The 21,558-nt window shown below is 50.2% G+C and overlaps 1 protein-coding gene across 3 annotated transcripts in view; it reads left to right on the top strand.

The window, feature by feature from the left end:
* The first annotated feature begins 2,989 nt into the window (after positions 1-2,989).
* PREX1 (phosphatidylinositol-3,4,5-trisphosphate dependent Rac exchange factor 1) overlaps positions 2,990-21,558 on the top strand; it is a 203,288-nt gene continuing 184,719 nt past the window's right edge. Inside the window, exons 1-3 of one of the 3 annotated variants that reach the window (XM_073006013.1) lie at positions 3,338-3,365; positions 9,651-9,725; positions 10,435-10,637. In XM_073006013.1, the coding sequence (XP_072862114.1) occupies positions 10,605-10,637 (33 nt within the window). In that variant the 5' untranslated portion in view covers positions 3,338-3,365; positions 9,651-9,725; positions 10,435-10,604. Of the gene's footprint in view, positions 3,366-9,650; positions 9,726-10,434; positions 10,638-21,558 lie in introns of all 3 variants that reach the window. The other 2 variants (XM_008014635.3, XM_008014628.3) reach the window with 2 other exon arrangements.

Genomic DNA, 21,558 nt, shown 5'->3' on the forward strand with positions numbered 1-21,558 from the left:
GAGGGTCAAAGGTGCCATGATCCTTGATGGCATCATGAAGTCCTACACCAGCTGCAGGAACCAATTGCCTCTGGACCTCTTGCTAAATAAATAATGTCCTTATGCTTTAAGCCATCAATAGCCCAGTTTTCTTCTCCTTGCAGCCAAATGCATCCTATTAGATTCAGCACTCAATCCACGCATTGTAAAAGACTTTACTTATTGAGCACTTACTGTGTGCTCTAAGCACTCTCCATGTATGCACTCAGGAACCTTGCAATGACTTTATGATGTAGGTACTGGTATTATTCTTAGTTCACAGATGAGGAAAGCAAGGCACAGAGAGCTTAAGTATGTTACTAAAAGCTGTATCATCTTTTAGTGTCATAATCACCGCTGGGGATGGGGATGGAAGGGGAAAAAGATCCCAGTAGAATCTGAGGAAGTAACGAAGTATAAAACATTGGGGTGGGCCAGGGATGGGACCGATCCACAATGTGGAAATGTTTTTTGGCAGTGTGGGCCAATTCTTGGGTGAAGTGTGGGATTTGTGTGTGAACTTGAGGCTAACCTTCCTTGGTCATGGGCTGAGAAGGGAACTAACATTTGTTGAGCACCTACTGTGTGCCAGCTATCTGTGTCAGGTACCTCACATGAATGGTTCTCAACAAGGGGCAATTCTGTCCCCAGGGATATCTGGCAATGTCTGGAGACATTGTTTCTGTTTGTTCATTTTTGAGGCAAGCGTTATTCTGTTGTCCAGGTTGGAGTGCAGTGGTGCCATCACAGCTCACTTGCAGCCCCCACCTCCTGGGCTCAAGCAAGCTTCCCACCTCAGCCACCCCAGTAGCTGGTACTACAGGTGTGCGCCACCATGCCCAGCTAATTTTTAAAATTTTTTTGTAGAGACAGGGTCTTGCTATGTTGCCCAGGCTGGTCTTGAACTTCTGGGATCAAACAGTCTTCCCACTTGGGCCTCCTAAAATGCTGGGATTAGAGGCCTGAGCCACTGTGCCCAGCCTGGAGACATTTTCTGTTCTCAGACTGGGGAGGGAGAGGTACTGGCATCTAGTGGGTAGGGATGCTGCTAAACGTCCTGAAATGCACAGGACACCCCCCTCCCCCAACAAAGAGTTATCTGACTCCAAATGTCAATAGTCCCAAGGTTGAGAAAGTCTGTATTGCACAGATTTTGCTCTCACAAAGACTCCCCTTTTACAGATTAGACAACTGAGGCCCAGAGAAATGACGTGTCTTGGCCAAGGTTACCCTGCCAGTTGGATTTGGACTGGGATACAAATGCAAGCCCGCTTCATTCCATGGTCCATTATGTTCCCACTATGTTCTCCCCTAGTGGTAGACAGAATTAATTTAAAGATGAGGAAACAGAGGCTGAGAGAGGCACTGTGACCAGTTTAAGGTCACAAAGCAGAGCTACTCCAGAGACCTTTATTAGGAATAAAAACATAAATAAAAAACCAGCTACCTTTGGACACAAATGACTCCACTACCGAAGTGTGACAGGCTCACCTACCTCATGTCTTTTACTCCCTGCCCAGGGGAACTTCACTCAGCCCAAGGCCCAGATCAAATGCTTCCTTACCCATGATCCCAAAGAAAGAAGTCAGAGAGGGCAGAATCCACCTCATTCTCTCCCTGCGTCCTTAGGCACTTACAGTATTGAGAGGCCAATATCCTAGGCTTTTGGAACAGCGATAAATAAGCAATAATGTTTCTGTCCATACAATAACTATAGAAGCAGATACTACGTGAATCACATCCTGCAGAGACAATACAATCTCTGCTCCGGAAATACAGGTGATTAGGGATTGTATGGGCCATTCGAGAGTGGGGCCAGGCCTAGAGGGCCGTTCACACATGCAATAATAGTAAGAACAAACATTTACAGAGAACTTTCCAGGTGTTGGGCGTGTGCTAAGTAGGACCTTGGAGCTAGGTACCATGATCATTCCCATTATACTGATGAAAACACTGAGAATCTTGAGGCAAGGAAACCAGCCCAAGGCCACCCGGCCAGCAAGTGGGGAGCTAGGATTTGAACCTGAGCAGCTGACTCTAGGCCCCAGAGCTTCCTCCTGTCTCCATACCTTCCGATAAGGCGGGTGAGGACATTTGCCAAGCGGTTTGATGATGATCGACATCACCCAGAGCAACCTGACAAGAAGCTGGGTTTCCCAAGGCCTTATCCCAGAAGGTGGGTGGATGGAAGTGGGAGCAGGCAGGGTACCTGCCACTTGATCAATAACTCGGGAGCAGGTAATAATTTCTTCTGGGAAAGGTGGAAAGGGCAGGGTCGGGGGCAAAGAAGTTCAGAAAGAAAAGGAAGGAAGGAAAGAGATGGGAAAGGGAACGGGAAAGAGAAAAGTGAGAGCGAGCGCGCGCCACGCATATGCCTTCCCAAGGTCGTGGCAGCGCCGAGGGCACCGCGAGGGCCCGGCGCTCCCGGGAAGGGCCTTCACTGCCCAGGCAGCGGCCGCCCCTCTCTTCCCGGGGCCGCGGGGGCGCGCGTGGCGGGGTTGGCTTGCCCCCGAGCGGCTCCGCCGCGAGCTTTCCCACCCCAGTGTTTACTCCGAGCGGCGGCCGGACCTGCAAGCGGGAGCCTGCGCGCGGCGGGTATCGCGTGTGCCGGGTGGGAGTGGCGTAGCCCGCGGTGGCGGCGGGCTGGGGGGCGCCACGCGTCCGGGTGCGGAGTTGGTGAGCGCGGCTCGGCGTGCGCGCGGCCTGGGACTCCCGGCTCCGCGGGGCCCTTCCGGAGGTTCCCGCCCGACTCCCGAGCTTCCGACGGAGGCGCCGAGCGCCGCGCCGCGTCCCCAGGGGCCCCGTGCACGCGCAGAGCGCCTCTGCGGCCGAGCGCGGCGTGGCACTTGGCAGACGCTCCCTGGCGCGGGGGTGGGGGGCCCGCCGTCTGGGAGCCCCGAGGGCCGCCTCCTCCCGCCCCTCGCCCAGCCCCCGCGCGCTGCCTCCGCCCCCGGCCCAGCCGCCCGGCCCCCAGTCCCGCCCGCCGCTCCAGGAGCCCGGCCCGCCGCTGAGCCCGGCCCGCCGGCGCGCCCCGTCCGGGATGGGGCGCCTGGACGCCTGAGCTGCCGCTCGGCGCGACCTCCGCGCGGGGGAAGGAGCCGGCGCCGCGCGGCCGCGCGAGAATGGAGGCGCCTAGCGGCAGCGAGCCCGGCGGTGACGGGGCTGGGGACTGCGCCCACCCGGACCCCCGGACCCCTGGCGCCACGGCGCCCAGCTCCGGCCCCGGCCCCGGCCCGTGCTCGGCCGCCCGGGAGTCGGAGCGCCAGCTGCGCCTCCGCCTCTGCGTCCTCAACGAGATCTTGGGCACCGAGAGGGACTACGTGGGCACCTTGCGCTTCTTGCAGTCGGTTAGTGTCGCCCGGGAGCGCGGGGACAGCTTTCCCTCCAGCCGCTCGCCCCGCTGTGTTCCCCACAACCTGTGGCCGTGGTCCCTGTGGGTGGAGAGTAGCCTCGGGGGCGCCCCGCGGGGCGCGCGGAAAGCGAGGGGGATCCAAGCTCCTCCAGGGCTGCTGTCCCGTCTCCTTCTTCCCTGGGCGGCGCACGGTCCTGCTCCGACCGGGGCTCTCCCGCACTCCACTTACCCGCGGCGCGCGCTGCCCTTTTGTCTTTTCTTCCCCCTCCTCGCCTTTCAAATAGTTTTAAAATTAGTTACATCCGCGATGCAGGGGCTTGGGGACCCCGGCCCCGGGAGCTGGTGCTCCTGCGTCTTTTTCCCAGGACTGACTTCGCGCCCGGTGCACCACTCGTCTAGGACAGACCGTAGGAGCCCCAGAGCCCAGTGTCCCTGCGTGTTGATGGAGTAGGATAAAACCTGAAGCTCAGAGGAGGGACGGGGATTGACAGAACCCAGAGTAGAACCCGCCATGCACAGGTTTTTGCTGGAGTTCGGGGAGAGTGGGTTTCGAACTCACGACTCGGCAGTCCAGGCTCCCTAACTGCATCCACCCCCCAACTCCCCACCTCCAAGTGCAAAACCACGGCCTCAGACTTTGTAAAATAACAACCGAGCACTTACTATGTGCCAGGTACCTTAAATGTGTCATTAATTAGCTGGTTTAACCTTCACAGGCGTCCTATGAAGTAGGGACGAATATTTCCCCCATTTTTAATTAAAAAAAATTTTTTTTTGAGACGCAGTCTCCCTCAGTCCCCCAGGCCAGAGTGCAGTGGCGCAATCTTGGTTCACTGCACCCTCCTCCTCCCGGGTTCAAGCAATTCTCGTGCCTCAGCCTCCGGAGTAGCTGGGATTACAGGCACGAGCCAGCTACCACTGCCGGCTAATTTTTGTGTTTTTAGCAGAGAGGGGGTTTCACCATGTTGTCCATGCTGGTGTCGGACGCCTGGCGTCAAGTGATCCGCCGACCTCGGCCTCCAAAGTGCTGGGATTACAGGCGTGAGCTACTGGGCCCTGCCTCCTTCCGTTTTTAAGATTGGGAAAGTTTAGCTCCAGAGAGGCCGAGTAGCTTGCCTGGGATCGCACAGCTGATTAAGTGGGGGTACTGGGCTTTGAACTGGGACGATCCCAGCTAGTGTTTTAAACCCCTATTCTATGCTGCCTTTTGCTTTTGCTTTTTTTTCTGTGAGAGGGAGGAAGGGGCCACTTCCCTACTCTCCTAGGAAGTGAGAAAAGTGGCCAGGGGGTGGAGGGGGTGGATGGGGGTGGAACAGGGCAGAGCCTTGGATGGAAGTTAGGAGACTATAAAGGCTTTAATCTCCGTGCCTCCTGCTGGGGCCTCATTTACTCCTCTGCTCTAGGAAGTCTTTTAATCCTGGTTCAGGAAGGGCTGGTGTGGGGGTGGCTCTTTCAAAGACCCTAGAGCCAGGCTCTGCAGCTCCCAGTCTTTGGGAGAAAGAGGGAGACTGTGGGGTCCTCTGGGACTCCCCATGCCTTAGGGGTGCAGCTGAGGCTGTGTGAGATCAGAGTTCCACCTCAGGGAGAAGAGAGCCCTAGACTAGAGCCCTTCTGCCTGTGAAAGGAGATGTACTGGGGGAAGAGGGGTGTGGGAGAGGGGATTGTGCAGAAGCATTGAAAACCATTTGGCCAAAGGACGCTTCTAGAAAGGGCTGTAAGAATAAGGCAAGATTGGCTTTCTTTTCCATCCCTTCTTCTCTCATAGTTTCGGGGGGTGGGGCGGGGGGAAGAATTTGTTCAGTTAGAAGCTGGCAGTTTCTGAATTAAACGTATAGATAACCCTGGTGTCTATGAGCAATGTCAAATTCTAGGGAACTCCTGACTTCTCCTTCTGAGCCACTCCCTGCTCCTCTGCTTGGAAGAGAAACAGGAAATACAAACCAATTTTTATATTAATGGGAAAGAAAATATACCTCTCCCTCCCACGCCCCTGCCCTAGATGGTTTGTTTCATTTTAGAACAGATCTAGATTGTGTTTGAGTTAACTGTGGTTTTAAATCGTCCACGTGTAGAGTCGGAGGAAGCTGGAATAGTGGAAATTGATTGGAGCCAACCATTCTTATTATTCAAGAAACAGGAAAAAAAAAGATTTCTCTACTTTCACATTATCTCTTTGACACTTTATATTTGCTGACTTCGTCACATTTTTCTTTTTGTATCTGATGTGTTAGTTCTGAGATGAATTGATTCTGACTTGGATGTATGTCTTGGACCAGTCGTGCTACCTGTCCTGACCTCAGTTTCCACACCTGTGAAACAAGGAGGGGGAATCCGGGCTTCCTTTCTGCCTTGTCCTTCTATGTGTCCCCAAGCTTGGGCCAGAAACAGACGGATTGTGTAACCTGACCAGCCATACATTGTTTGTGAGCCACCAGGAGTCCTTTCTCGTCTTGGCCCATCAGGAATGGCCCCTAAACATCCCAAGGCATTTTCGTTTTCAAAACTAACCTGGGGCTTAGAGCTTCTGGAACTGCTAATTACCAAGGCTTTCCATGGCTACTAGGCTGGCAGCCTCAGGTTGTGATTCTCTTCTGTCTTCCCACTCTCTCTTCTCAGCCTTTATATTTGCTAAGGGATTTTCTCCGCTGTCTCCTGGCTTGGAAGAATGCACGGTAATCCCTCCCTGCTTTTATTTCCATGTGGTTAGAGGCAGGCCTTAAAGGACCACCCTGGCCTCCGTGTGTCCCTGGTGTGAAGGCCCCATCAGCCCATGGAAACCGTGGAAACTAACCCCTGTGATCGGGGCCATGTGTGACTTCTGTCCTCAAGGAGAGGACAGTGTAGTGGAGGTGGCCAAATGGGTGTTTTTTTTTTTTTTTTTTTTAAAATCGAAGTACAAGGCTCTGGAGCCAGACTGCTTGAGGTTAAGTCCTTGGACTTGTGACCTTGGGCAAACACCTTAACCTGTTTGAGCCTTATTTGTAAAAAGCGGAATGGTAATAGGTCCTATTTCATAGGTTTTTTAAAGAAGATAAATGAATTATAGAAATTCATGTAAAGCACTTAGAACAGTGTCTGGCAGTAGGGTATATAAATATTTGTTATTATTGTTGTTATAGGAAAATTAAATAGTACAGATAGTTAGGGTTATGGAACTTCAGCATCCAGAGAGCAGAGGTGATCAGGGAGGGCTTCCTGGAGGAAGTGAGGTCTGAGTTAAGTCAGCACTGAGAGGAGGATGGGGGCTCTGAGTGAGTTTCCTTTTGACCCCCTAAACTCCGGCCACAGGAACCAGTGGTTTTGTTTGGTTCCAGGCTGAGGGCTTTGTGGTTCCTCCAGAACCTCTCCATCTTTCCCCATCTCCTTCAGGAACTGGGTTACACTCTCTCCCTCATCTCCAGGGAGTCCTCTGAGTTTGGTGTTTTGTGTGTGTTTATTAAAGAATCATGAAGCGGCAAGGACAGCCCTTTCATAGAGATGCTGGATCAGTCGTGGGGGAAACAGTGCCCGGGGTTTTGACTCAGAACCTTGGCTCGAATCATTTCGAAGCCCTGGCTATGTGGGGGTACTCCCCTGTGCTTTGGGCAACGTTAGTCATGATGAAAACAATGACAGTCATTGCTATGACTGCTTTGATTCATCACTTGCCATTCTAAGCACTTTTCGTGTGTCAGCTCATTTAATTTTCTCTACGAAGGGGATGCTGTTTTTATCCCCATTGAGAGGTGAGGAAACCGAGGCAAAGTGAATCTAAGTGAGCTGCCCTGGGTTAGGTGGACACCCTTGCCAGGATTTGTTCCTAGGCTGCCTGCCCCAGAACTCATGTGCCCAGCCACTTCATAGACTGCCTTTGGCTCATCCAAGAAGGGCTTGGCACATGATTTATTAAGGTGGCAGAACTGGGATTTGAACCCAGGTCTGTGTGATGTTTCACCTCTGCCTGCGCTTCCTCCTGTTATTTCCCCTCTGTGACCCCCGTTCTTTTCTTCACTGAATGGGCAGAACTGTGGACGGAAAGAAATGGCGGGCTGCCGAGTTCTCGCTCTGGGCTCCGGGTCTGTGCGTGGCATGAGGGTTGAGTGAAGCTCTGGAGTCATGCTGCTGGTGTTCAAATGCAGGCTTTCCCCCACTGGGACTGTAGGTGACCTTGGGCTGATCACTGACTTGGTCTGTGTCTCAGTTTCCCCATCTGTCCAATGGGCACAGTGTAGCATCTGCGTCACAGGGGTGTGGTGAAACTTGGATGAGCCTGAGGTCAAAGCTGTTAGAACAGTGCCGGGCGCACTGGGTGTTTGGAATGCTGTGCGGGTATTTTGGGGGATATGCAGCTCTTTGGAGCTCAAAGGCCCCCCCCGCCTCCCCTAGAAGAGGTTGAGTAGGCCTTGGGCCCACCTGCCAAGGGGAGGCACCTCAGGGGCAGGTGCCAGTCACTCCCATGATGGGTGTATCAGCTGGGCAGTGGTCGGAAGAGAAGAGAGGGCCTGGGGGGGCAGGCAGAGGCCTGTGGGTGGGAGTCGGTCAGCAGCTTCTCAAAGGTCTCCCCGTGGCTGAGGACAGAGAGCTCTAGAGACGTAGAGGGTTAGAGGGTCTGGCCGGAACCGACCGGGATGGGGTCTCTGAGGAACAGGGATTGTGGGCAGAAAGCTCCCAGAACACTTTCTGTGGTTCCGCTTTTTGGAGGGAGGAGACTAAAGTTTTTCTTCTCATTGGAGCTCCGCTTGCCAAACAAGAAACTGTGGTTTTTTGTTGTCACTATTTTTTTCTGTTTTAAATGATTCTGTACTCCTAGTCTCACATTGGGGAGAAATGCCACGGGTGGGGGTGGGGTGGGGGCAGGTCTTTGATTCCACAGTCATTGAGGCAGAGGGATCTCCCCAGTGACTTGGGGGAATTTCCACGTAGTCTTCGTATGAAGAGTAGGATGCTGAGAGGTATATGTAACACAGTTCTTTTGGAAAATAAACAGTAACCATAATATACACGTGTGTTGTATGTATAAGGTGACAGCAGGTTGGAGAAAAGGATGGAAGAATGCGTATCTTAGGGAGAAAGGCAACCAGGAAGATAAGGAAGTAAAATCCTGTTTATAATACCCTTTTCATATGAAATTATACATATGTATGTGAATATATTTTTTAAGAAGCTGACAGGAAGAATTGTATTTTCAACATGGTTTTTAGATTAATGCAATAGTAATAGTGGTAACAGTTTGCTAATATTTATATACATGCAAGCCCTGCTTATAGTTCCTTATGCATTAACTCAGAAGTTGCAGGTATTCTTATGCTTCCTATTTTACAAATGAAACAGAGACACAGAGAGGCCGAGTCAGTTTCCCAGGGTCACACAGCCTGACAGAGCTGGCAGTTGGACCCAGGTCATGAGGCTGCCTGGCCCGTATTCTTTACCACTATCCTGAATTGTGCCAACATGAGGCTGTGTTCATGAGCAAACTTACCGGCCCTGTGAGACCTCCGGGCTGCCCAGGTGGGCAAGAATTAAGTCAAAAAGTCCACCTTATTTCAGTTTTCAGATGCCAGAGAGCCTGGGACAGGCCACCTTGTGTTGGACACATCATCATCAGGAAGTCAGTGAAAAATCTTTTGATGATAAAAACCTGAGTGTCAGCAGGATTTAGATGGGTGACATTTTTTTTTTAATGTATGGCAGACAGAGAGCTCTGTACAGGTAAAACCATGAAGATACGAGACTGCTTTTCTCTGTGTGCAGGTATGTATAGAGCATCTGCTGTATATCCTGGGCAGTGTTCTGGGCCACGAGAATGAAGTCATCAACAGGTCCTTGTCCTTATAAGAAGGACAACCCCATGGGGATTCTATGACTCATTCTTCAGACAAGCCTTCTGGAAGCCTACCTACTTTTATTCTGGTGTTTGCCCTGGTAGCAATTTAACTGTCACTTTAAGAAGAGGTGAATGGGGTAGGTGTCTCTGGCTTTTGAGACTTCAGGGCACCCCCTTCTTGGAGAGAAAGATACTCCCTTATCAGGCCAGAGAGCTGAAGACCTGTTGGGCTTGGGGCCACTCCCTTTGATAAAGAAACCCACATCCTATTTGCTTCACAGCCACTCTCCCTTAAAGGTTTTGCAAGAGTTAAGTGTTTGAAGCAGGTCATGCCTGGCTGCAGTAGAACCTGACCTCTCAGATTTTGGGGGCGTCTTTTCTTTTTTTCCAACAGACGCAGGCGTGCTGGCTGGAATACTGGAGGGAGGTGGGCGACAGGGGGGGCTGCCCCTCAAACTGGTGTGCTTTGTCCCACAGCATCATTCCCCAGACATGGGGCCAGGTCAGAGCTGATTCCTGCCTTGCATTTCGGAGATCTTGAACAGAAGCCAGGTGGGTCATTGGGTCTGAATCTCCTTGTTTTGCAGGTGACATGAGTTGCATCCCCAGAGGGGAGGTGAGCTCCAGTTAAGGGCAGTAGCCACTCAGTTTGTTAGAGTTCCATCCCCAGAGACCTGGGAAGAGAGCTTGGTGGCCTACATCCTTTTCTGGGATTTGTGTTTTAGCCGGGATCAAAAATCCCTCTTTGTTTTTTTTTTTTTTTTTTTTTTTTTTTTTTTTTTTTTTAAAGATGGAGTCTTGTACTGTTGCCCAGGCTGGAGTGCAGTGGCGTGATCTTGGCTCACTTCAACCTCTACCTCCCGGGTTCAAGCTGTTCTCTTGCCTCATCCTCCAAGTAGCTGGGACTACAGGCATGTGCCACCACGCCCGGCTAATTTTTGTATTTTTTAGTAGAGACAGGGTTTCACCATATTGGCCAGGCTGGTATCGAACTCCTGACCTCAAGTGTTCTGCCTGCCTTGGCCTCCCAAAGTGCTGGGATTATGGGCGTGAGCCACCGTGCCCGGCCAGAAGTCCCCCTTGAAGCGGTTTCACAGGGGTCATCTGTGGCCCTAGCAGTTGGTCTGGAGTAAATCCCACTAGTCTCTAAGCCTTCAGCACTATCGACATACGGGGCTGGATCATTCTTTGCTTTGGGATGGGGGGGGCTGTCCTGTGCATTGTAAGATGCTTAGCAGCATCCCTGGCCTCTACCTACCAGATGCCAGTAGGACCCGTCTTCCCAAGCTGTGACAACCACAGATGTCTCCGGATATTCCAAGTATCCATTAGAGGGGCTTGGGCGTGAAGAATAGCCCCCAGTTGAGAACCACTGGGCTAAAAGCTCCTTTGATTACCACCTGTGCTCTCAGACTGTATGGGGGCATTAGCATGCCTGCGTGGAAATACGTGAGATGTGTTTACGTAAGTAGCATAATACGGTTTGCCCTTTTCACCCAGCAGAGTGTCTGGGAGGCTCCCTCTCTTGCGGTTCATGGTTTAAAGCGCAGACTCTCGAGCCATCTGGCCTGGGTTCAGTTCCTGGCTCTTCCCCTGTGTGACCTTGGGGATGTTGCTTTGCCTCTCTGAGCCCCGGTTTCCCCATCTGCAAAATGGGGATGACCCCAGACCTCCTAGGGTTACTCTAGGGAGCGAGTGCAGTGATTGTGTGCGGGCTCACCCCTCCTCCCGGAGGAAGTCCCAAGGCAGAAGCGGAGCCCTCCAGCCTCCCAGCCCTGTGTGGATTTTTAAGCTTATTTTTATTTTCTTGGCTCCTTGAGGACCAGAAGGGTCTGTCTGCTCTTCTTTTGTCTTGTGGTTGGACACTCAATCTGTGTTTACCCGCCTGGTTCCTTCCCCAGGGTGGAACTGACAGACGATCCCTTGATTCTGGGCCAGGGGAGGCGAAGCTATTTCAGGCTGGCGGGACTGGGGCTGCTGAAAGCTGGTGCAGGCAGGTGGCCATCGGCTGTCAGGACCCAGGGTCTTGTGCTTCCCCGCTTGCTGGGAGGGGGTGGCTTCTGTAAGGAGCATCTCTCAGGAAGAGTGAGGCCAGGGTTGGGGTGTGGGCAGTTGATGCTTGCATCCACTAATAGACTTATTCATTCAATAAATGGCTATTCAGCACCACTGTGTGCCAGGCACTGTGCTAGGTGCTGGCATGTGGCTGGAACAAGACAAGGTCTCTGCCCTCAGGGAATCTTCAGACATCGCAAAAAGAAATCCCTTGAGAAAAGGACCAGAGTTGTCATAATAAGGACAGCCACTGAGGCCTTGCTGTGTTCCAGGTACTGTACCACATGCTTCTTGAGCCCTTGCAACAACTCCCTGAGGTCAATTTTGCAGATGGGGAAACTAAAGCTGGGAGAGGTTGAGTAACTTGCTTAAGTCCACACAGCTGGGGAGTGGATGCAGACAGAAGGAAATAAAATGAGGTTATGTTTGTGACAGGGATGGTCGCATCTACTTTAGAGGGAATGGACAAGGAAGGCTTTTCTAGGGAGATGACATTTGACCAAGTCCTGAAGGAGGAGAAAGAGTCCCTGGTGGAAAGAGTGGAGAAAAGTGTGTTCCAGGTAGCGGGGGCAGCAGATGCAAAGGCCCTGAGGCAGGACTGTGCCAGGCTTGTTTGAGGAACAGAAAGAGGCCAGGGTGGCTGGAGGGGAGAGTAGGGGAGATGAGATTGGCATGTTACAGGGTCCAGGTTGCGTGGGCCTCAGATGCATGGTGAGCAGTTTGGGTTTTATTCCTGTGGTGTGAGGAGCCACCAGACTGCTTTCAGTTGGATATGGCATAGGTCATTTGGTGACGTGGAAACCAAGACTGTACAATGGTCTTACTAAGGTCTCAGAGGGGAATGGGTGTACCTTCCCCTCCCACAGCAGATCCCCTGCCTGCTTCCAGGCTGTTCTGTGACCTACGGCTGGTTCTGTCCTCTCTTTGGATGTCAGCTTTCCTGTGGGTACTGTGTCACCAAGTAACCAGGGCAGGCTTCCTGGAGGAGGCCAGTGGAGCCAACCACACCCAGAGAGGAGTTTGGGACCCCATCTGTGGCCAGAATGTGGATGAGATGTGAAGGCAGCTGCCTCTGGGCTGGGAGGGCTGTTGATGCGAGATGAACCTCTGCTTCCTGAGACAGAGGAAGGTGCCCCTTGTTTTCTGTTCAGGAAACTCATTTGCATAATTAAAAACTGTTTGGCAGGATCGGTACTCCACCCTCCGGGCATAGGTATCATAACAGCACTTCATCATCTGTTAGCTCTCACCTCTCCCCTGTGGGGGAGGGATTTTTCAGGCCTACTTCTTGGGTGAGGAAAACAGCTGCAGAGAGGGGAAGTGGCGTACCTGAGGACACGCAGCCGGGAATGGCCAGGACCATTGCAGTTGACTGTTTTGATCTCTCCCTCACCTCCCACATTCTGTTCTCCTTACGCAGTCAGAGGGATCCAGTGAGACCCTAATCAGTTACATCTCACTCAGTAAAAGCAGCCCTTAGTCTGGCCTGGAATGTCGCACAAGACCTGCCTCTCTTGGCTCTCCCAGCTCTTCTTTCATTACTTCATCACTCCTTTTTCCCCATACAGTTTTAAAAACTGAGATATGATTCACACATCATAAACCTCACCCTTTTAAAGTGTACGATTCAGTGGTTGTGAGTATATTCACCAAGTTGCGCAGTCATCCCCACTGTCCAATCCCAGAATCTTCTGGGTAGCTCTTACCCCCACGTCCACTTCCTCCAGGCGCATTTGCGTTTTCTCGGATGCACCAAGCATGCACCTGCCCCAGGGCCCTCGCACCTGTGCTATGTGGAATGTGCTCCCTCCACCCCCCAGTGTCCCTGTGGCTCAACCCTCCCCCTCCTTCAGGCCTTTGCTGAAAATCCTGTTCTTGGCTGGGTCTTTTCTGACACAGCACATCCCCACCTCACCATTTCTTCCTTTTCTTGCATTGCTTTTTTCCTGCTAGCTAACACACTAGATATTTTACTTATTTATTGCTTATCGTCTGCCTCCCTCACCAGCGTGTCATGTCACGGGCATGCCAAGAGGATAGAGATTTTGATCTCCAGCACCAACAACAATGCCTGCCACATAGTAGATGCTCATTAAATATTTTTTGAATGAAAAAATTGCTTCTATACGTGCCTATGTTTTGTTACATGATGTGATTGTTTTGAATTATGTAACTGCTAAGCATTTTTGTGCAGACTTCTGGGGACTAAGATGGCCTGGTGTCTTTTGACCATGTGGGTATGTGTGAGCTGGAGGATTTGGCACAGGAGAATTTTTTACTGTGTGGCATTGTGCTCAAGTGCCAGGGGCCTAGCCAGATTGTCTGGGTCTGAATCTTATCTCTGCCCCTCAGCAGCTGTGTGACCCTGGGCAAGAAACTTTCCCTATCTGAACCTTGGTTTCCTCATCTATAAAATATATTGAGACACTTGGCTCACTGCCTGGCACCTGAGTAGGCCCCGGTAATTAGTAGAGGTTATTTTTAAGCATTCTGTTTTAGAATCTTAATATTTCCCTACTTTTTGCACAGGGACAGTTATAGCATCTCATGAGCACACTGCCTGAGATCCTTCCTGGGACTTGAAATAAGTAACTGAATTTATTTTGACCAAGTGGTCCCTTGCCCTGGACATTGGTCTCTGCATTCTGAAGGCAGTTGGGAGTAACTGGGATGGCTGTAAGTTGGAGCTAGAAGATGCTGTTCACTCTCTTCTCCAAACAACCCATTGGAAGATTGAAAAAACAGATTGGTGTCTCAAAAACACAAGACGGCACCTTCCCTTCCCCTGCTGTGAAATCCCTCCATGAAGCTGAAAGGGCACAGAACATACTGCTCCCCACTTTCTGGGTGAGGCTGTTGCACATCCTGTTTCATTTACAGCCTTGCAGTTTTGCAGATGAGGAAACTGAGGCCCAGAGAGGGTGAGGTCACTTGCCTGGGATCACACAGAGATGGCATATTAGTTATCTGTTGCTGCCAAACAAGTTACCACACATTTAGTGGCTTAAAATAACGCCTGTTAATTACCTCGAAGTTTCTGTGGGCCAGAAGTCTGGGTGCAGTGTAACTGGGTTTTCTGCTCCAGGTCTCATGAGGCTGCCATCAGGGTGTTGACCCGGGCTGTGATCTCATCTGATGCTTGGAGCGAGGAGGGGGTGGGGGCATGGGAGGCATCTGCATGGGGTTGTTGGCAGTTAGTTCCATGTGTTATGGAGCCGGGGTCACCATTTTTTGCAAAGTATTGGCTGGTGATCACCCTCACTTCCTAGAGGTGCCCTTGAGTTTTAGCGGTGTGGTCCTCCCACAACATAGCCACATCATGGCCAGCAGGTGAATCACTTGTTTGAATCTCTTCCTTTAGGAAGGGCCTAGGCCTAGAAGTGTGCTTGTATTCTCCCTGCTTTATCCCCCACAGGCGTCTTTTAAGCCTTTACCTGATTAGGTCAGGCCTGCTCAGTCAGCTGATTTTGGACCCTAATTATATCTGCAAAATCCCTTCGCCTCTTCATTTACCAAACAGTCACACTAACAGTCCCACTTACATGAAGTGGGAAAGGATCCTCCAGGGCGCAGACACAGGGGACTGTAATTCTGGGGCCATCTCAAGGTTCCACACACCAGTGATGGTCAGTGGTGGGTTTGAACTCAGGATTATTCTACTCCAAAGCCAATATTCATGACCACTGTGCTTTACTTTATTTACTCCTTCTCTGGCCCTGCCCAGAGTGACCCCTGAGTAAGGTGAACTGATTGGCTGTTGGCCTCATTCTGGCTCATTCTGAGTGAGGCAGGGCAGGTGGGCTGTATTATGGGGTATGGTTTCCTCTTTGGTAAGACCTGGTCTCTCCAACACAGTACACAGACCCCCACCATCTCTCTTTTTTCTTTTTCTTGTTTTCTTTTTTTTGAGACAGAGTCTTACTCTGTTGCCAAGGCTGGAGTGCAATGGTGCAATCTTGGCTCACTGCAACCTCTGCTTCCCAGGTTCAAGCGATTCTCCTGCCTCAGCCTCCTGAGTAGCTGGGATTACAGGCGCATGCCAACATGTCTGGCTAATTTCTGTAATTTTAGTAGAGACAGTGTTTTGCCACGTTGGCCAGGCTGGTCTCAAACCCCTGACCTCAGGTGATTTTGTCCACTCGGCCGACTTCCCAAAGTGCTGAGATTACAGGCGTGAGCCACTGTGCCTGGCCGCCCCAGCATCTCTTGAAATGATTTGCCAGTTGGGTTGTTGAGGTTGAAGCCAGAGCATCTACCCCAGCCTGGTATCCCCTTTACCTAGGAGTGTGGGCTTAGACCTGGCCATGAGACAGATGCCTAACTGCTTTCTCCCAGGGGACTTTTGCGCCAGATGTTGTCTGCACTGTTTACTCTGAGGGTGGGGTGGGGAGTGAGGAAGCCATCTGATTGCATTGATCTCCACATTTTAGGGCTTTTCCAGATAACTCATTGTTTAGTGATTTCCAATTTAATTCTATTGTGCTCAGAGAATATATATGGGTTTTCAATCCTTTGAAATTGATTGAGACTTGGTTTATGACCCAGCAGGTAGTCTACCTTAGGGACCATTTCATGTACATTTGAAAAGAATGTGTCTTCTGCTATTTTGGGGTGCAGTGTTCTATACATGTCATTTGGATCAAGGTGGTTGGTAGTGTTGTTCAGATCTGTATATCCTTACTGATGCTTGGACTCCTTGTTCTGGTAGTTATTGAGAGAAGGCTCTGGAAGTCTCCATCTGTGACTGTAGATTTATGTTTTTCTCCTTTGAGTTCTGTCGGTATTACTTTTTGCATTTTAAAGTTCTGTTGCTGGAAATACGTGTTTATGATTATGTCTTCCTGGCGAATTGACCCTTTTATCATTATGAAATATTCCTTTTTATCTCTGATAATGCTCCTTGTCTTGAAGCCTATTTTGTCTGATATTGCTATAGCCATGTCACCTTTCTTCTGCTTACCGTTTTCCATTTTTTCCTTTCTGCCTCTGTGTCTTTATATTCCAAGTGCATCTCTTACAGGCATCGTATAGTTCGGTCTTGCTTTTCTAAATCCATTCTGACAGTCCCAGCCTTTTAATTAGACTGTTTAGCTTATGTATATTTAATGTAATTACTGACAGCGTTGGGTTTAGCTCCAACACCCTGCCATTTCATTCTGGTTTGTTTGCTGGGGACATGAACAAGCACAAGGAGTCCTCTTCCTCCCCCATCCTCACTCTGCTGGAGGTGGAACGTGGAGGTTAGTAAAATCCCAGCTCCTTATGATGGCTTAGAAGGTATCATGTGATCCAGCTTCGGCTCACTGTGTAGACCTTGTCTCCCCGCCTAGCTCGTTCTGTCCTGCCCCGACCAGATTTTTTTCTGTTCTTGCACTGTATTCAGCTGGTTCTAGCCTCTAAGCCTTTTCCTTTGCTGTTCCTATTACCTGGAGCTCTTGGAACCCTGATTTGCACCAAGAGCCCCCCTTTCTCTTTCAGCTCTCAGCTCAAGTGCCACCTCCTCAGAGAGCCCTCTAGTCCCTTTCTCGACACCACTGCACTGATTTTCTTCTTGACCCATCACTGCCTGGAATTACCTTGTTGATTTATTTGTTTAGTATCTCTCTCCCATTAGAATATAAGTTGCATGAGGTCACAGCCCGTGTCTGCTGTGTTCATGGCCAAGTCCCTGACGATTTTAATGGGGACTTTGTTAGCATTTGTGGAAGAAATGAATGCATGAGCCAAAGGGGCTGAATGGGGCCCACTCTGTGGCAGAGGCCTTCCTGGCCATGACTCTGTCTTGGGAGCGTGAACCCCTGTGTAGGGGCAGCCGCAGCCTGGGCTCCTTGGCCTCCTGCCCTTACCACACCGGGGAGGGCAGAGGGATTGGAAAGTTTTATTTGCCACGTCAGGGAGCTCTGGGTGGTCTCAGCCACCAGCCAGTGGCCCACCAGGATGTTGATTGGGTGGTTTTAAAGATTTATTTCCCCTTGAACACAAAAGTAGTAAATGCAGTGGAGGTGTGAGTGTCAAAAGCACATTCCCTTATGTCTCTTCAGCTACAGGCGCTCTTATGGAACTCAGTATGGTAAAATGATACTTTGTGTATATACCTGGCTGCATATATTATTCATTTCTACATACATATGGTGCTCTAGGCACAAAACCAAACATGTTGTATTTCTGGGCAATTTAATATGTTTTTTTGGAGTTAAATTTTTGGTAACTTTTTATTTGATCACTCCCCCTCTCCCTTTCCTTTGTTTTCCCCTCTCCCCCTCATGCACACATGCATTGTTATTATTTTGATCCATTTGAGAGTAATTGCAGAGAGGATGCCCCTACAAACTTTGGCATGCATCACTTAGGAAGACAGACATTCTCTTGTGTAACAACAGTGCCTTGAACAAAATCAGGCAAGTCAACGTTTATACTAAATGATACAATGCACAGTCTGTATTCAGATTTCACCAATTTCTCCCCAAGTGTTCCCTGTACACATCTCCTCACCCATCCCCACCACCAGTCCAGGATCTAGTTCTGGATCACGTGTTGTATTTGGCGGTCCAGCTCTGGTGATTTTGATTGTCCTTGGTAGAAAGTCTCCACTGAGATGTGCTCATGCTTGTCCCAGATCCAAGCTCTGTGACCAGCTCTGTGACCTCGGGAAGCTGATTCTTGGACATCAGTTTCTTCAGCTATAAAATGGGGAAATCTCTGTTCCTACCTCATAGACTTGTTCCCTTGTTCCAACACATTGTATTAAGCACCTACTGTGTGCCTGGTCCAGATGCTGGGATACAGCAGGATGCAGGGCAGGCAGACATCTGGGCCCTTGGGGGTGGAGTAGAGTAGGTGAGTGCTGGGTGCGGAGCCGGCTCCCTGGGACGCCTGCCACGTCTGGCTGTGTTCGTAGTTACTGCGCTCATTTTAGAAAATTTGGGAAATAAAGATGAGTAAAAAGATCTCACCCTTCCAAATAGCTGTTTCACCTTTGGGTGTATTTCCTCTTTGTTCCTTGCATTTGGTTTGAGCCTGGTACACAACAACAGATACTGCTTGTGCGTACTTCCTCGTGTCACTGCTAAACACTCTCCATCAGCAAGCCTTTGATGTCTTCGGAATGAAATGTGGGGGCTGTATGATGGCCACTGTCCAGTTCAAATCCTGACTGCCTACCTGCTGTGTGGTGAGTGGCCAGCTGCTCCATCTGTGTGCGCCTCAGTTTCCTCATCTCCTAAAATAGCGCCCCTATCTTAGATTGATGGGGAAATTAGGTGAATTAGGACCTGCAAAGCTATCAGAACAATGCGAGGTACATAGTAAGCATTCCATATATATTAGCTATACTTATAAGAATTATTATACCAATACATAATTTCATAATAGCATTCTAGTAAAATTATTATTACTTACCCGTTCCTCTTGTATTGGGGCATTTAGGTAGTTTGCAGTTTTTCACAATGACGGCCCATGTGCATCGTTGTTGATTGCTACCGGTTCTTTTGTCAGTTTAGTAACTGAGGGCTGAAGAAACCTGGGTTTAGGACCCTTTGGTCCTTTCTAGCCCAAATAAATTATTGGCACTAGAATCCTGGAAACAGGCTGTTAGAGCTGGAAGACACCGAGACATCATCTCATCCAATCATCTCACTTTTCAGAAAGGGGACATTGAGGCACAGAGCTGTTCAGTCACTCGGCCTGGGGTTCCCAAGTGAGTTTGTGGTTGAGATGGAACTGAAGCCCAGGTTTTCTGACTCCTATCCCATGATAGTCTGTTTTTATCCAACAGCTGAGACTCCTTGGAGGACAGGGAGGTGGGTTTAAGTTGTATCCAAATGAGTTGGATGAATCTTTTGTCCTAGGGGATTCCCTTGTCTCTGGGAAACTTCGCTTTCAGATTCTTTGACTTCAGTGATCAGTAGTGTGAGGGGTGTGTGTGTGTATCCAGGTCTGGTCAGTAGTGTGCATACACACGTATGTGTGTGTGTGTGTGTGTGTGTATATCCGACTCTGGTCAGAAGTCATTGATTGCACCCTTGCTATGGGCCAGGCCTTGTACAAGCTACTGAGGCCCCAGATGTGATGACAGCAGAACCCCTCACTTTACTTATGATCAGAACCACTGGTTCAAAACCCGGGGGTCCTAAGGCCAGGTTAGGCCCATACGTGGGTTTTGTCAGCCTGCACAGGATTGTTTTAAAATTTTTTGTTTAGGCTGGGTACGGTGGCTCAGGTCTGTAATCCGAGCACTTTGGGAAGCCAAGGTGGGTGGATCACCTGAGGTCAGGAGTTCGTGACCAGCCTGGCAAACACAGTGAAATCCCATGTTTAATAAAAAACTAAAAATTGTTATTTAGCTGCCAACAATGAAAAATGAAGACATTTCATACAAAAATCTATTATTTCCAGCTTCTTAGTAATCAGAAGATGTGTCACTTGCACTTCTTCAGGCAACGTTTGGTTTGGCTGGACCTGAAGAGCAGCTGCCCCTTCTGCAGGGCACAGGGCTTCAGTCTTCATTTAACCACAATCTCCACCCCTCCATAACATGTTTCTAACACTGAGACCAAACATTGGTTGCCATTTATTATGGCACTTGCCCTATTGGTTTTTAATTTTTTTCTTTTTTTTTTTTTTTTGAGGAGTCTGGCCCTGTTGTCCAGGCTGGAGTGCAGTGGTATGATCTTGGCTCACTGCAGCCTCCACCTCCTGGGTTCAAGTGATTCTCCTCCCTCAGCCTCCTGAGTAGCTGGGACTACAGGTGTGCACCACCACCCCTGGCTAATTTTTGTATTTTTAGTAGAGACGGGGTTTTGCCATGTTGGCTGGGCTGGTCGCAAACTCTAGACATCAGGTGATCCACCCACTTCGGCCTCCCAAAGTGCTGGGATTACGAGAGTGAACACCATCGCCCCTGCCTTTTTTTTTTTTTTTTGATTGAGGTGAGATCTTGCCTTGCTGCGCAGGCTGGAGTGCAGTGGTGTGATCATAGCTCACTACAGTCTCCAACCCCTGGGCTCACGTGACCTTCCCACCTCAGCCTCCTGAGTAGCTGTAACTACAGTTGTATGTCACCATGCCCAGCTAATTTAAAAAAAAGGTTTTTTTTAGAGATGGGGTCTCACTATGTTGCCCAGGCTGGTCTCGAACTCCTGGGCTTAAGCGATCCTCCTGCCTCAACCTCCCAAAGTGTTGGGATTACAGGCATGAGCCACTGTGCTAGGCCTGGTTCTTAATTTTTTTAAATTGTAGAGTTAAGAGGACAGAGGAATGTTTCTTCTAACCCTTGAGTATATCAGATGGAAAACTGAAAGACCAAGAGAATTACGTGTTTTAAGGCGAGTGGAGGGTAGCAGGTTTCTCTTTGGAAGAGAGGAGTATTCCTGTGTGTTTACTAGACAGATACACTCTCCTCTGTTAAAAGGATACAATAGTCATTGCTTTTGCTAAGGAGACACACAGCATCCCCTGTCACCTGCCCAGCTCCTATAGGGGTTTTAAGTTGGAGACTTGTTTTTCAGTTTGTGGGTGGTCCTTCTTGTTCTTTGAGATGAAAAGGCGAGAAGGTGGGTCTCTCTTAGAGGGTGCGATTCTGTTACCCAGACTTCCACTTCCTGTGGCCTGTGGGCAATGGCTCCCTTCTCTTTTCTGCAACATCAGCTGTTAAACAGGAGGTTCCCACATGGTCCGTCCTACTTCCTGCACTCATGCCCCTTTGGGAGACCCTGGGAGGAAGTAGTGGGTTCCTCCAGGGGCGTAAGAGAGTCCCTGCCTGGGCCTCTTGGGTTGCAGGACCCTGATACCTTCCCGCTCAGGCTTGGTGTCTTCCGGCTGTTGGACAGCCTGTTGGTGGCCTCTCCCCTGGCCTCGTTTGTCCCTCCTCTTGAAGATTTTGAAATAACAAGAACAATAATAAAGACAATGGTGTTGCTGCCGCTGCTGAGATCAGCAAGAGCCAGCTGGTTGTCAGGATCCTTTGGTTGCAAGTGACAGAAAACCCATCTCAAACCACCTTCAGTAAGAACGGGAATTTCTCTGTTTCCGTGGGTTGGCTGCCTTCTGGGTGAGGGACCTAGCTCTGCCACATGGTAGTCAGGAGAGGAGTGGTTCCCAGAAGGAAGCCCCCAGAGTGCTGGGACCAGAAGACAGGGAGGGATGCCAGGTGGGAGCATCTCTTCTCCCCTCTGCTGGTACGTCGATCCCAGATTGGAAGGCTTTGCCTTCCCCCAAGTCTTGGGCTCCCTCCCAGGGGAGCCCTGTTGGCCCATGGCCTGCTTGCAGTGGCTCTTGGCCTTTCCACGTCTGACCTCAGAATCCTTGCTCCTATCCTACCTCCTTGGGAGGC

Source organism: Chlorocebus sabaeus, chromosome 2 (genome assembly GCF_047675955.1).
Source record: "Chlorocebus sabaeus isolate Y175 chromosome 2, mChlSab1.0.hap1, whole genome shotgun sequence".
NCBI classification, from domain to species: Eukaryota; Metazoa; Chordata; class Mammalia; order Primates; family Cercopithecidae; genus Chlorocebus; species Chlorocebus sabaeus.